Source organism: Drosophila santomea, chromosome X (assembly GCF_016746245.2).
Source record: "Drosophila santomea strain STO CAGO 1482 chromosome X, Prin_Dsan_1.1, whole genome shotgun sequence".
NCBI classification, from domain to species: Eukaryota; Metazoa; Arthropoda; class Insecta; order Diptera; family Drosophilidae; genus Drosophila; species Drosophila santomea.
This window is the reverse complement of record NC_053021.2, coordinates 17,290,838-17,306,529: the sequence shown is the minus strand read 5'-3', so window position 1 is coordinate 17,306,529 and position 15,692 is coordinate 17,290,838. Positions and strand designations below refer to the sequence as shown.

The 15,692-nt window shown below is 45.7% G+C and overlaps 2 protein-coding genes and 1 long non-coding RNA gene across 3 annotated transcripts in view; 2 read left to right on the top strand and 1 right to left on the bottom strand.

The window, feature by feature from the left end:
* Positions 1–15,692, top strand: part of LOC120456596 — a 40,758-nt gene that overhangs the window by 17,937 nt on the left and 7,129 nt on the right. Inside the window, exons 2-3 of the mRNA XM_039643505.2 lie at positions 1,917–2,459; positions 6,689–6,868. Coding sequence (XP_039499439.1) covers positions 1,926–2,459; positions 6,689–6,868 — 714 coding nt within the window. The 5' untranslated portion in view covers positions 1,917–1,925. The remainder of the gene's footprint in view (positions 1–1,916; positions 2,460–6,688; positions 6,869–15,692) is intronic.
* LOC120456598 lies at positions 1,116–1,985 on the bottom strand. The gene is made up of 3 exons (XR_005616848.1): positions 1,871–1,985; positions 1,288–1,588; positions 1,116–1,219 (listed from the first exon to the last, which is right to left on the bottom strand). It is a non-coding gene; the product is annotated as an uncharacterized LOC120456598 (long non-coding RNA).
* Positions 4,151–6,546, top strand: LOC120456597 (probable inactive protein kinase DDB_G0270444). Its single transcript, XM_039643507.2, has 2 exons — positions 4,151–4,325; positions 4,383–6,546. Exons 1-2 carry the CDS (start codon positions 4,323–4,325, stop codon positions 6,426–6,428), a joined length of 2,049 nt encoding a protein of 682 aa, XP_039499441.1. The 5' UTR covers positions 4,151–4,322; the 3' UTR covers positions 6,429–6,546.

Sequence of the window (15,692 nt, the reverse complement as noted above, 5' to 3'; positions counted from 1 at the left end):
CGTTTTAAAGCAAGGTTATAGTATTCATAATCCTTCCAACTTCTTTAGCTATCTTTAAGTAACATAGCAATCCAATATATTTGTATATATTTTAGCTGCCTCATCTTGGCAGCCAATTTAATGCTTAAAACCTGAAATGGCAAAATCTCTTGGTATCCAAAGCAATTTTAATGCGTGGGACCCCTTCGGTATTCCAATTTAAATGCGGTTTTTAAGTATTTCCTCGGAAATTACATTGTGAGTGCAAAAGGTAAACAAGCGCAAAGTGCCACAGGCTGATTTTACAGTGGGTTCTCCATAAATGCTCCATAAAGGCAATTTAATTCGAGCGTTTTCATGTTTGCGGATCCCATGCTGCAGGCACCCTGTTTTTGGTTCGTTTATTCGCCAGTAACGAAAATATTTTTCAGCCAAGTGAAGAAAAATTAGCAACAATAAATTGAACGGAAGTTGAGCTTGCTGCTCAAATTGAAAGTGGGCGCAAGAGGCGGGGCGTGGCGGAAATGGCCAAGGGGATTCCCCGGAACAGGAACTGGTAAGCTTCGGAAGAAGCCTGGGAAGACTGGCAACGCTGGGCACCCGGGGGGGCGGCTCAGTCTGGAGTGGGCGTGGCATGTTTGTCTGTGGCTGCCACTGCGGCCATACGGTCAACACACACGCAACACAATGTGTGTGGCTACGTGCCACTTGCTGTTTTGTGTATGTCCTCTGCCAGCTTTGCCGTGGCTCCTGACGACTGCCTTCTGTCTAGATTGAAATTCCAGACCTGGGCCAAGAAGGGGGCGTGGCACAACGCCCACAGTGCACAGGGCGAAAAAGGTTGCAAGGAAATGCCTTCACATTGATACATAAATTGGAGCCTTTATCAAAAAATGGGAGCATTTTGCTTGTACTTATGCATAAGGTCATGTCTCCCGCATCTGCGTCCTATAAGTTAGCAACATAAACATTCACTTTTCTTTGTATTATTATGTTCTGTACATTTTTAAGCTTTTGGATCTATTTTAAGAGCGACTTTGGGTATATTGTTTTGCCAACGGAGGGAACATTAACCAACAGGGCTATATTATGAATTTTTGAAGCAAACTTCGAAATTGGCAAAAAATTTGTGCTTAAGCCGGATTAGAAGAAGTGTTTGCTTTTGCCAAAACAAAATATGTAGTACTTGGATACTTTGAAGGTCTTAAAAGCCATCGAGCCATTAGCTTTTGGAATTCATCTGGAAACAAAACGTTTTGCATGCTCTCATCGAACTAAAAACATATACAAGTATACAAGGATAGCTACCACATGCATTTTGGAAGTTCAAGCTTTTGGTTATCAAGTGTGCATTTCCTATGTATGGCACTGAAAGCAATCCGTAGTCGCTCTTCTTGATTTGTCCACCTGCAAGGAAGGACGTGTGGTTGCGGGCGATTGTGGCAGGACGTGAAGGACGAAATCGGGACAGGCGTTGCATACAGATTTTCAATTTCCATATCGTTTTCCCTGTACGCAGCCAGTAGCAGTTGGTCGCTGTCGCTTTTCCATGGCTTTTCCGCTGCGTTTCCCCCCCGGCTCCTTCCTTCGGCAATTTCCGTTGCAAATGCTGAAACAAAGGAAAAGCAAACATGACAACGGAGCGGGAAAACTAAACGTAACTGCAACAATCGCAAAAAACAAGAAACAAAACAATGAAAGAACAATGAAACGACGAATGAATGAATTGAGTGACCGAATATCAGGCGGCGAAAATGTCACTTACCAATTGAAATCGGACAAAGAGTTTAAGGTTTCAATGTAAAAGGGTTTTTGTTTTAACCAAATCGTTAAGCTTTCTATTTTACTGCAAGATTTTCCCATATAGGTTTATATGTAAGCTGTAACATACCAAATATCCTAAGAATCCAACTATTTCCCTTGACTTTCAATTGCAGGTGGTAAGGATGTCGCCAGCTGAGCAACTTCGCTTGGTCGGAGTATCGGATGCCTACCAGTTGGCGGCGAGCAGTGGAGCAGCAGGAGGAGGAGTAGGAGGCGGTGGCGGCGGAGGAGGAGTGGGAGGATATGGAGGCGTTGGAAACGGAGGAGATGCCGGCGGTGGTGGTGAAAAAATGAAGGAAGTGCCCGACAAATATGTGACGGCACTGTCCCACTTCCTCGACTGGCATTCCAATGGGACGGTTGACATGGAGCGACTCAGCGGTCCCATCCTCAAGTCCAGCATCAAATCGGTCTACTGGCTGTTCCTCATCCAGTATGCGGCCCTCGCCCTCCTGGGCGTGGTGCTCAATGTGATCATTGTGGTGTACATCATGTACCATCGGCTCTACAAGGATGTGACCCATGCGTTCATCATCAATCTGGCCCTCTGTCACTTCGTCCAGTGCGCCCTCGTCCTGCCCGTCTCGCTGATGGTCATGCTCATCCAGAACTGGATATTTGGCCAGTTTTTGTGCTTCTTTCTGCCCATGCTGCAGGTGAGTGTGCAGTTAGTGACTGTAGATGTATGCGATTTATTTCAATTTACTTACTAATTAGTATATGGGTTTTGAAAGGGCTTACTTTTCATAAACCACTTCATTTAGCGACTTAAATATGGCCTCGTTGGTCAGCTGGACACGTTTTTTGGCACTGCCCACTAAGCCATTGGTTTCAGCCCCAGCCTGGATTCAGTGGTATGGGATTCGGTCCATTGCAATCAGTGTTAACTACAGCTCAGTGCTATATTTATACCATTTGGCTGTGTGGGAGCTGCCGAGAGGATGGCATCCGGTCGCAGTCGATTGAGCAATGCCTGGATGGTGTCCTTTCGCACAACATCCCCATGCCAGGCCGCATCTTCCGCTGGCTAAGACTGGGACTGGGGCTGCTCCACCTCATTATGAAAGCCACCGTGTGATTGACACATGCCCAGGAGGCGGTTGGGAGGAGAAGGATGGGCCTGGCGCTGGAGTCAGAAATCACAAGCAAATAGAATCGTATACTTTCTCATTCGATTTGATTCGCCTCCGTCTGTCACTTTGTGTGCCGCTTTTGTGTGGCGAAAACAAATGCGACCAGAAGCGCAAAGTAGTCCTGCGTGAGTAGTCCTGGCCAAAAGATGGCTATAAGGATGCTTACTTTGCTGGGGGGGAACGGGGGTGGGCCAAGTCGCCTGGCAATTCGATTAGGCCCGTCGTCCGCCGTGGAGCAGACAAATGATTACATTTACAACCTTGACGCTGCAGCAGGAGATTCTATTACGGGGCAAAACGGCATGGCCATGGGAATGGGTGTGGGATTCGGATTGGGATTGGGTGTGGGATTCGGATTCGATGTGGGAAGGCGATAGACGGAACGGGGATATGATTCGATTCGATTGCTATCACAAAGGGCGACAAATAGCAGGCGCACACACAAACACAAACACACATCTATCACTGCACAGTCACGTGTGCGTACGTACATATGTGGGTGAACTCCAGTTCCTGGTCCTGTTTCTGGTCCTCCATCTGATCCGCCAAATGGAATGATTGATGGGTGGCTGGCTTTGAGCATAACGGGCTGCATATCCGCCAAGTAGCGTTAAATCTGCTCCTTAAAGACCTCTACTATACATTTATTGTACTCGCTTGTCTTAAGTAATGATTAAAGACAAATAAAACTTACATATGAATCATATTATGTTAACACCAAGTTTTGAATTTGCTTACATTTCTGATTCACTTGGCGTTGCCAGACTGCGTTGCAGCTTTATTTAGAGCCAGCACAAATAGGGTATTCCAGTAACAGTACTCAATCGTTGACTTTTCAATATTAAAGCGAATAAAAAATATAGTCACTAACTTAATTAAATACAAGTGGGTGCGCATTAAGTTTTTTCTTAGCATAGAAACAGTTCAGGGACTCAAGCCTTAATTAATGTATGCTATTTTAGATTGGGTGAAGATCATGTTTATAAAAAGTAAGCAGTGATTTTACAATAACTGCAAATCTACCACTGCTATATGTTAAATTCCGATAAACTTATGCTTCGAGTTGGCAGGACTACCTACGCGTCGGGCAGTCTGGCAACGCTGTCAATCACAGCACATGCTGGCAGCACGTTTTTGCAAGTTTAAAATATTTAATAGAGTAATACAGGGCTAACAAAACCAGTTTAAAGTGGTAGCATTAGTCGCAAGTGTGTCCCCTCCTCGTTGGAACCCTGGCCACTATTACTTTGGGATTTTCACGTTTTCTTTCTGCAACTTCCTGTCAGACTTGTGCGTATGCTGCGAGGACTTTCCATAAGTTACTTAAAGAATATAAGTTCCTAGAATTTTGCTAACCTAAAGAATAAACTTAAAGCGATCGCAAAAATGGTAAGCAGTGCAGCTGAGACCCATGGATTCCACTTATTTTGCGTTGATATTTTGCAGTCGAAGAATTTGGAGCTCCAAGTGCCAAAGCACATCCGTTCCCAGAAAAAGAAACAACCAACAAACCATTTGAAAACCCTTGCAAAAAACCTTCCACTGCGACAGCTTAGGGAGATTCCCAAAATGGCGCCACATGCCACACTGCAGAATGAGACAATTCTAAAACCGAGTGAGCTTTCGAAGTATCCGCAGAATCAGCCGCATAGCAACAGACTCTACAAGTACAGTGTGACCCGTGGCAGCAGCGCTGAGTTCAAGGAGAACGGCAGCAGCCGTTCCCTGCTGAAACATCCGTGGAATCAGTCGCATAATGGTGTTCACAAGTCTCAGTGTCCACAGGACGTCCAGGCGCAGAGCCCAAAGAATTTCACTCAGAGTCAAGAGCCTGAGGCTGCAGGTGCTCCACATGCCAGGCAGGAACACAACGCATATCTTGAGAAGTGGCGTTCCAATTGGAATCACACCATGGGCTACATCAAGAAGGTTGTGCTCCCGGAAAACCCCAAGGTCAACCCCCAAGGGAATCTAAAAAAAGAGGTATCCCATCCGCTGTCGATGCCCTCGACTTGTCAGCCGCCGATGGGTATTAAATATACCCAAGAACAATCCGTTCCTCTTGATCTTTCGGGTGAGAAAAGTGGTCCACCCAGTGATACCAAGTCCAACTCCGACGGGCCCACCATGGATGACAAGGAGACAGCCAAACATGCAAACAAGAGCCACCCGTTGAACTCAGATCATCAGTATGCCATGGTGAAACAAAGTCCGGATAGAAACGTTTGGGACATGGATAGCTTTAACGATATGGTTGCGAGCGAGGTCGAACTGAGGGAGTCTCCTTCGGGCATATTCCATTCTTCGGCCGTGGAAATCGGTACGATTTGCAGTCAGCTGACGGGCACCGATGTGCCGGCTCATGTGGAAGTCCCGATAGCAGACGGGTGCTACGTCCTGGGCACTGAGAATGGGCAGCCGGAAACTCCAGTGCCTTCTTCAGAATTCACGGATGGACTGAAATATCAGGAACTCATGTCCCAAGACACGGATGCGGAAGCCATCACCTTCGACGAAAATTCAAACGAGCAGTCAAAAGCTCAGCAGCAGCCTCCAGAGTCCATGGCCTGGCACATGGATGCTAGCAGTGCCGGACAGAGAAATCAGGAAGAATTCAAAACCGAAGAACACTTCGACATTAATGTGGAGCCGGAACTTCCTGAGCAGATCATGTCCTGTGCCAGTACTGCCGGACAGAATAATCAGGAGGCAGCGTACTGTGAAAATACTTCCAAGAATCCGGATCCGGAAATCTCCACCTACGATGAAAACATCGACTTACTGGAGCAGCTGCACGCCACTATTCCGCCTCCGGAATACATTGCCAGCCAGCAAGAAGTGGAAGCCATGCTCTATGGTGATATGGACTCGGATGATGATCCCGAGGCATATAGCAGTATCTTCGACTATCTGGGACTGGAGACGCAGCAGATGCCAGAGAAGCAGCCAGGCACGGATGACTCCCAATTGCTGACGACCTCGTCAGAGGATAAGGAATATATTGATGTGGTAGCCTGTAATGCGACACATCCCGTGCTGGACAGCGAGCCGATGACCGAGGAGGTGATTGAGGTGAAGCAAGTCGAGGAAGAGGTGGAGCAAGTCGATGAACAGGTGGAGCAAGTCGAGGATGAGGTGGAGCAAGTCGAGGAAGAGGTGGAGGAAGTCGAGGAGGAGGAAGTCGAGGAAGAGGTGGAGGAAGTCGAGGAGGAGATGGAGGAATTCGAGGAGGAGGTGGAGGAAGTCGAGGAGGAGATGGAGGAATTCGAGGAGGAGGTGGAGGAATTCGAGGAGGAGATGGAGGAAGACGAGGAGGAGGTGGAGGAATTCGAGGAGGAGATGGAGGAAGACGAGGAGGAGGTGGAGGAAATCGAGGAGGAGGTGGACGAAGTCGAGGAGCTGGACGAGGAAATGGGCGAGGAAGAGGAATTCTATGATGATGGTTCCGATTGGACACAAGAAACGGAGTCCGAGGACGACGATTCCGACTAAAACGATCGGCTTTGCGTCGATTCAATGCCTTCAGCATCTATGACTTTGAGTACAATAGAAATGTGAAGCATTGTTAACAAGTCCCACTTATCTAATACTAATATGTATTTTTTTTTTTTTGAAGCACTTGAATAAATGTGAATGTATTTCATAATTGAGTGAAATGTGATTTTAAGTATTAATGGAAACATGTATTGTCGTGGCTACGATACGCAATGATGTCTGATGTCTGTGTTGTAACTTTTTACCCATTTTTGCAGGACATACCGCTGCACGTGGCCATGATCTCCCACATCCTGATCGCCTGGGACCGGATGCGCTGGCTGAACGATCCGCTGAAGGGGCGCCTGCCGGGATTCGTCTGCTGCTGCGCCACCTGGCTAACCGGAATGGTGATTGCCCTGCCCTACCCCATCTACACCATCTACGTGGAGCTGGGGGTGAGTACGAGTACGAGCTCCTCCCACGAGCACTTGTTACATTATTAAAAAAAAAATCAGTGTGCACGGCACCTGGTTGCCAGGGCTGATCAAAGCGGAGCGCACTAGACCGGAAAAGCGGCCTGGAATCCTCCACTACCACCACATGCCTCCATCATTCCGTGAGCAACATGACCCGACAGATTCCCAGGAATCGAGAACTCACCTGGTTCACTGTCTGCCTGGCTGGCTAGCTGGTTGTGTCTGAAAGCTGGGCAGTTTGCCAGTGGCTCTTCTGGCCGAGAAGTGGATACCAATTGCGAGTGGATACCAATTTTGAGTCCGTTAACATCGCCTGTCAACGGACTTCGTGCCTGCATTTTGTTGGCAACAAATTTGGCTACAACGCCTTCCAGTGCCGCCCAAGTTCAGCCACAACAGCAACAAGAGACATAAATATTTATGGCCCATAAAGTGTTGGAACTTTCTGATACACTTCCTCCCCACCTTGTCCTTTGTGTGTATGTGTATGTGTGTGTGTGTGGGTGGTTGTGAGGTTTATGGGTCCATGGGAGCCACCAGCTCCTCTGTGCTGGCACTGTTTCAAATCATCACTGCTTATATATATGCTATGGTACCACCAGACCCTTCTTCAGTCTGCATATTTTGTGAGCTGAATTTTGCAAAAGTGAGCCAAGGAATGCCAACATCTGAAATCAGGCATCACATTCCTGTTCCCAGATAGTTTTATTCTTGGGGTTCACACACATTTTAGACTGCAATTGAATTAAGCTGGCAATTTACGTTTATTTAACAACTTTAAGCCAGGTGTGCTAACATCTAAAATTTACTAAACTAACTTGGGTGATGTCGTGTCAGTTTGTTGTATTACTTATACATTATCTATAGGTTTCTGGTGTTTAATGAACTTGTATTTACATAACTTACATATATCTACTTAGAGATTAAACATTACTTTCTTACGACCCATAAAAGCTAGAGTGTCAGGGATTACCATGAATTACTTCTATATTACAGTGCTTATTTATTGTTATTAGGCCGATCGTTTCTCCAAATGTTTACCATCGTTACCACTGCCACCACCGCCACCTTTGACCTCCAGGAACACATTGCACACATTGCCGAGTTGATTGAACCTTTGGTGGCAATTTGTGTAATTTATTTGGCAATTCAGTGACCACAAAACCTGTCAACGCGATTGCGGCAACAAGTGGCAATCCTCTGGAGAATCATGTATACTACGGGTATAAGCATGTACTATACCAGCATATCCTGCAGGCCCAGTCGCCTGTCAATAATTTCATTAATTCAATATTTGCGTATAATTTGATGGCTCCTCTCCAAAGGCAACTCAGCCTGTTTGCAGCTCCAAGCTCCCACTTGGCAAAGTGGGGCTTATTATCTCGAAGGGGGTCTGCCGCCCGTTTGTCTGTCTCCGCTGACACGCCCCCTTTTCCCTTTGGCCCTGGCCACCGCCCATGTTCCTCCTCCTCCTGCTCCTTGCGGCAGCAATTTATGAATATTTTAGCATTCTATTAGGAGGACACACACACACACACACACAGCAGGTCCTTGTCTGGCCCAAATAAAGGTGTATATAAACAATTCCATGTGGACTCTGATTGCCAATTCACAATTTGGCAAACTGCTGCTCCACTCCTGCCTTCTGACTCCACTCCTGCCTCCACTCCAGAGATCGTTGTTCCAGCGTTTAATAAGAAAAAGTTTCCCATAGTTTTCGACTCCGCACAAAAATTCAAACCCATTCCCAAAAGCAATGGCAGCAGCCAAAAGTCAAACACTAAAATGAATTGCTCCGCCGGTCCAGGTTCAGATGAGTTCAGTTTTCGGTATTGGACGCAGTTTTCTGGCCAGTTTCGTCTGTGATTTTCTGATTTTCCGATTTTCCGATTTTCCGATTTTGTGATTTCCCGTTTTTCCGATTTTCAGGTGGCGGGTAATAAGCGATTTCATAACTGGCCGGCGAAAAGTTTTCTGTTTGTTTTTGTGTTTGGCCTGGAAAAGTGTCAGAAACTTTTCACCACACCAAGCAATTTGAAATTTTCCATATTTCTATGCATGCCCCTCCTCGTCGTGCGTCGTCTGGTGGCAAGTTCCACCTGGCAGCGGCTTCCCTTTGTGCGGCGGCAAATTGATTTTTTATGTTGTCCCCAAGCAAATCAGAAATACACAAATGCTGGGATCCCTTTACTTTTACCTTTACCTCCATCAAGCTGCAGGTCCTGTCGCCCGATGTCCTTCAGGAATAGATTTTGCGAGTCTAGTTTACATTTGATAATCTCCGCAATTCAAAGTTGATGTATGCCTCCTGACATCGCGTTTTCTAACCCAATGAGCCGGCAACAATTTGATTAATCAGCTTAAATGTAATATGTAGTACATATATCTTCCAATGAATAAAATGCTATTTTAAACATTTTACAAATGCAAAGATTATGCTGCACTTTTTGTCAGCTGAAAGGGATTAATTTTGAAGGATTTTCAGCAATAAAAAAAACATATAGAAACCGAAATGGCTGCATGCATTATTGATGTAGGGATTAATTTGTAATACATAAACCGATTTTACAATACATCGTTTCATCGAAAAAAGCAATTTTAGCTACTGTTTTATATCCGCCACTATACAAAGTAAATACGAGACTTTAAAGCACTGTAAACAGTGTTCAATTTGTATAGGAAACGTTGGGGAAAGTTAAGTGGCCACTTGGATTACACTTTCCCGGATCTCTGGGGACAACGTTTATGATATGGTTGTCGCTGCACTTTGGTGTTGCTACACTTTAAGTTTGCTTTTCGAGGGCGAAAGTTGAGTGGCCAGAAGTTGGGCTCAGTTGAGTCCTCCATCGACTAGCTTAAATCGTTGTGTATGCAAAGAACACGTCTTTGTTTCGTCCTGGCTCGTCCTTACGCTCCTATTTGCTCCGCTCTGCGGCTACAGTTTATTTATGTTTACTGTTCAGTTGTTGCTCCTCATCCACCAATCTCCATGCCTCTACTGATTCCATTCCCCTACCCACACCCATTCCCGATACCGATTCCCATCCCGTTGCTGCCTCGTTGCGGATATCCGGTTGCCGGCGTTGACTTTGGCACGCGGCGTCTCCTAATCCCCTCCAGCTCTGCGCTGGCTCCACCTCCTCCTGGTCCCCCCATGTTTCGATGTTCCCATGTTTGGATGTTCCGTGTTACCAACAGAACTTGGCCGGATATGCGCCTGCAAAACGAAAACGAAATTACGCCAAAGGGTCCAAAAGCGAGGAAAGGGCAGACAAATTCAAGTCACTGCGCAAAAGAAACGGCTAAAGTAAACATTATCAAGTCTACAAAGGGCGGAATTGGGCTAGGAGCAGTAGGAGGAGCTAGGAGCTGAAGCTGGAGCAGCTAGGAGCGATTGGGATGACACAACCTCAATAGATTCTGTGAACGAAAAGTAAAGATTATGGGATTGTTGAGACCAAAGACATTCCTTACACGCATGGCACTCATAGTTCTCAGTTTCAGCATTTGATGGTTTTCTATGCATAAATCTTAACAATTAGCATTTCTAATAAATTATTAAGCTTTTTGCTGGATTTTAGATAGAAATATGTTCAAATGATGTTTGTATCATCTGCATAATACGCTATATCTAACTAACTTATGTATGACTTAGTTTTCCTTGCTGACATATCACGTTGTATAGCTGCTACCTTTATGTTTTTACCTTACCTGTTTGTTATTAACTTATTTACGACTTGGTTTTCACCTGGTTTGGTATTCTTTACACATTGTGTTATCTGCCTTGAACTATGGACAAAGACTTATTTTGTATTTGAGCTACATTTTGTTTTATTTTTGAAGGCTCCTAGCTGACATATCACGTCCTGCGAGAGCAAGGGCATCCAGAAGTTGTTAACTCAACTTCGGTCTTCCCCCCTCCCCCGAAAAAAAACCCCGCTCCATTTTGCCATTTTATCTGGCGCAGAAAGAAAAGAAACTTTAAATACAATCAACTGGCCCCATTTGCCTTGGCTTGGGGCTCGTTGTAGCAATTTGTAAAAATTACACATGCACACTCGCCCACACTGCGAGAAAATGCGGCTGTGTTGGTGGTGCTCAAATGAGACATCCGCTTAGAGCGGAAATCAAATGGCCCCTTTGGCCTGCCTCGTCCTGGTCCAGATCCTGGTCCTGGTCCTGCTCCTGGTCTATGGGAGTGGGCCTTCTCGGCCGGCGCCCTGTTCGTTCTCATCTTCGTCATTATTGCGCATTATTACTGTAAGTTTGTTAGCAGTCTAAAGGGATCGGGATCTCCATCGTCCTCCGCCCATTGTTATCCCTTCTCCTTATGGGGCTTATTAAATTGCCCTTTGCCAGGTCACAAGGAGGAATGCAAATTGCCCCATTGTCGGGGCAAATTAGTTTATGTGTCCAGGGGTCGAATGTGAATGCGAATAAGGATGGCTGCATCTTCTGCTGATGCATCTGACAGTGGATCATTTCACGGTTTATTCGCATTATTGAAGTTGCAATACTTTGACACTGATGCAGGTGGCATCCGTCAAACCATCGTTTTGCACAGGTCCTGTGGCGAGCTTCAAGGACTCAACATCGACCACAAATATGACAAGTTGCAGCTTGCAGATTATCAAGGGGGCACATGCTTCATGGACTCCTGGATGCCTTGCCATTCTGGGCAAGCTCATAGAATTGAATTTAGAAGGAACTGCTGCGTGGAAAGCCATTCATTCATTCATTTCTAAGTATATACATTGTGCTATTTCGTTAGAAGCAGAGACAATTTCTTGAATTTGTTAGTTAGTCTCAAAATGTTGTTTACAATCAAGAATTTTTAGCAAGAATTGACAGCTTTGCTAGTTTTGTGACTTTTCTAGTTAACTAGATTCGAGATACAAGAAAATGTATTAGATTGTGAAGCAGTTGTTTTAAGCAGAAATGAAGTTCAAAAATGGCTATCTAATTTGACTTATTACATATGGCACATTACTCTTGTTAACTTAACTTTCCAATCATATACATTGTTTTAATTAAAACCCAGTTTTCGCTTGTTCTATTTAAATTCGTTGGGTCTTGAGATATTCATGTTGGTCCTTGAGAAGGGTCCTAATGGTTGCTGTGTGTTTCCGAGGAACTCCACCATTCATTCCCCTTCTGCTCTGTTGATTGGCATTTTCAATTATTAAGCAGGCAGACGTAAATTCATTTCCACAGCAATTCACACTGAAAGCGAAGCCAAACACACAGTAAACACAGCAGGCGGTTGGTGCACCACCCACACCACCCACACCACTCACTTTCTCCACCCACATTCAGCACCACCCACTGACCACTTCACCTTACATGTTGGGACATAAAAGTCTTATTGGCGAATCGTGAGACTTGCACTGCAAGTTGATTCGCATTTTCAGTTGTGTGTTTCGTTTAACGCAATTTTAATGGCCAGCAATGATGTTGCCCATCGGCGACTTCTCCGCTGCCCGCTGCAAATTGCGTGGCAATGGGCAGCCAGGATTAGGAGCCAGGACTCTGTCCTCCTTTTCTTCTTTTTTTTTTTTAATGCGCCTTGCAATCGCCCCCTTTAGGCAATCAATTTTTATCACCCACCCACTCTGCCCGATTTTGCCGGCAAGCAGCAACAGCTGGCGTGGCAACTAATGCCATCGTGCCACCGATAATGTGGGGCAGGTGGCAAGAATCAGGGTGGTGTGGCGCTGCTTGGAGTTTCGGCACTTCTAGGGGGTTGGAATAAGGGGATGGGTTTATTGAAGGGGTTAGCAAATGGCAAACGACTTTGACAAATACCCCAATGCAGTAAGGTGTGGTGAAAGCAGCCTTTCAGCTTGCCCCGCCCCTCATCCTCCTCCTTTCCCGTCTCTCCCGCCCTTTTCCCCACCGGGAGCTCGACCAGGTCGATGGTTCCTACGCTCCGGCGAATTCCTGGTAAACGTTTTACATATTGTAAAATAACAATATCAACAAATTCAGCGAAAAGACAGCGAAGCACAGCAGACAGCAGACAGCAGTCATCGAAATGGAGTCCAGCGAGGGCAGCTCAATCACTTCTTAAACAACCAAAAGCACTTCATGTTTGGGCACAAATACTTTCTCCGAGGGAAACTGGAACTCTTTGAGCCACCCAACCACCCAACCACCCAACCACTGGGGCATGTCAAATTTCTGCCTGCCTCGGGCCGAGAAATGGCAGCTCAAATTTCGTTATAATATTTATGCGCTCTCTGCATGTGTGTGGGTGGATGGTTGCCTCAATGGATGGGTGGTTGGGTGGTTGGGTGGTTGGGTGGCTGGCTGAGTGCCTGGGTGGTGCCTGTTGTGGGTGGTTGGATGGTAGTGCCAACTTTCGCCAGCTCCGTTGGCAAGTGCGCACTTTAAAGCTCCGCTTTGGATCTTCAAATTGTTGTGCGGTCGCAACAATCGTTCGGGTTGTTGCTACATGTAACCCGTAGTCCGTATCCCATTGTCCGTAGTCCATAGTCCGTATTCCGCATTCTTTGGATAGCCTCCGCTCCTGGAGAGCGCTTTTCGTGCCGTGTTCAATGGACCGGGGGTGTCCTTGTTGATGCCACTGTGTTATTGTGCGGTAAGCAGCTTACGGCCCTAAATCACTTGCCCCAAAAAAGGGGACAAACGCTTCTACGGTCTACGGTATACGGTCTACGGTCCAACTGGAGTTCTAAATATGGAGCATTAGAGGCAAACAAACTCATCAGTGGCAGCGAATCGAAATTAGAATTCAACAAAGGCAACAAAAGTTTCAAGTGGCCAGGTTAAGAGTATATGTGTAAAAGTATATGTTTTTTTTGGCAATTGTATTCGCAACCAAATTACATACAATGCGCGTATATATTTACACAAAGTGGATATTTATGTATGTACATTCTGTTGCCAGTCAGCCATTGTTGTTATGCGCATAGGCATAAAATATTAACAACATCAAGTGCAAGCTGGGAGCAGTCGGGGGAGGGGGGGAAAAACTGGCAAGCTGGGAAAACTTTTAGAATGGAAAAGTAAGTGCGTATAAGCACGCATAAAAATGGAAAGAAGTGGGCGCCAGTCTCGACAACATTTCCAACTGATTTTCCCTCCTTTCCTTTTTCCGACACAATCTTTTTCGGCCCATCTGTGCGGATTTCCCGATCGTACAGCGATTTTCCCAACGTCTTTCCACCGCCGTAATGACTTTTTTCGCGCTTTCCACTTCGTTTGCATTTTCCTCTGTCACTTAAAACGGCGAAACTGCGGCGGTTGGGGGAAATCAGAACCAAAGACTGTACCTCTGCCTACAGCACTGAAACAAAATGTTGAGGCCACGTTCTCAGTTGGAAATAACTTGGATAAGATAACTATCATAAGAAGGATGTGGTTACTAATGTTGGCTTTGCTAATGTGTCTTTCAAATGCAAATTTCAAATACAATTTTCAAATACAAATTTCAAACACGAATTTGTATGATTTAGCATGAGGATGAGTATCATTAACTATTATCACTGTGCATATGGAAATTTCTGCGCTCCATGTCCTTTTAGTCCTGTCCTCTATGCGTGTATGTGTGTGTGTGTGTGTGTAGGCGCTTGTTCCTGTGTGTTTTTGTGCACTTTACGACTTTAATTACGTAAGTACATAATTGTGTTATTATCGGAAGCCCGCAGAGCGCAACACATGCTTCGGTCCTTGTCCAGATCCTTGTCCGTATTCGTGTCCGTGTCCGTGGCCGTGTCCGTGGCCGTGTCCGCATCCGGGCCGTGATCCCGGCCGGGGCCTCTGGTCAGCCAGTGTGTGTAGTGTGTGTGTGGTGTGTGTGCTTTGCTGTGACCTCGTCTGGTCGCTTGGCCAGCATTTTACGGCCATTAAGTTCGGGGCAGTGTCTTTTTCGGAGTCGCCCATTTGCCTTTCTGTGTTCTGTGTATCCTGCTCACCCAGCTCACCCAGTTCATCCAATTCAGACCGAAAAGGACCTCGTGCACCCGGCTTTATTTCGATGGCCTAACCTTTGGGTTCCGCTCCGCTGTTTACATTATAATCCCGTCAGGCTGCCTCCATCCCGAAAGCATTTTGTCTGCTCATTGTTTTCTTATTATTTAAATTACGAAATTCTGTTTTTAATTATGCATTGCTTCTTCCGCTCCTGCTGCTTCGACTTTTCCGCTTCTCCATCTCCATCTCCATCCATTAGAAGCAATTTGCGTATAATTTGAAACTCCGGTTACCAATAACCTCTCTCTCCTCCGTCTCTGCGTCTTCTTCATCTTCGAGTGGCGCCTCTGAAAACTCAATTTCCACTCGCTTTTCCTGCCCAATTATTTTCCTTTAATTAAGACGCACATACGTGTGTCAATGTTTCGATTCAATTATCGCTTTGATAAATATATTTAAATATTGCCAACATTTGAGACTGACAAATAAGAGATTCCTCGACTTTTTCACATTGTTTCCACTTCTCGTACTTTGTGCTTCGTGGGTAACTGAAAGCCAAGGACATCAAATTTCAAAGAAAAATGCTTCAGTTGGGAGCTGGGAAAAGCGAAGAAAAGCGAAGAAAAGTGGAGAAAAGCCTGCCCAACAGGTGAAATTGAAATGGAAAGGAAGAGGGAAGATGTTGAGCTCCAAGGCTACAAAAGCTGGCGGAGAATAGTTCCATCTGCGTTTGTTGTTGTTTTTCCCCCAATACACCCAGATCAATATCCATCTCAATTTCGGCGCAACTTTTTCGCCCGCCTCGCCTGTAAATGATTATTAAATGCTTTTCATTTCCAGCTCTTGCCAACCATCATCCAATAAGCAA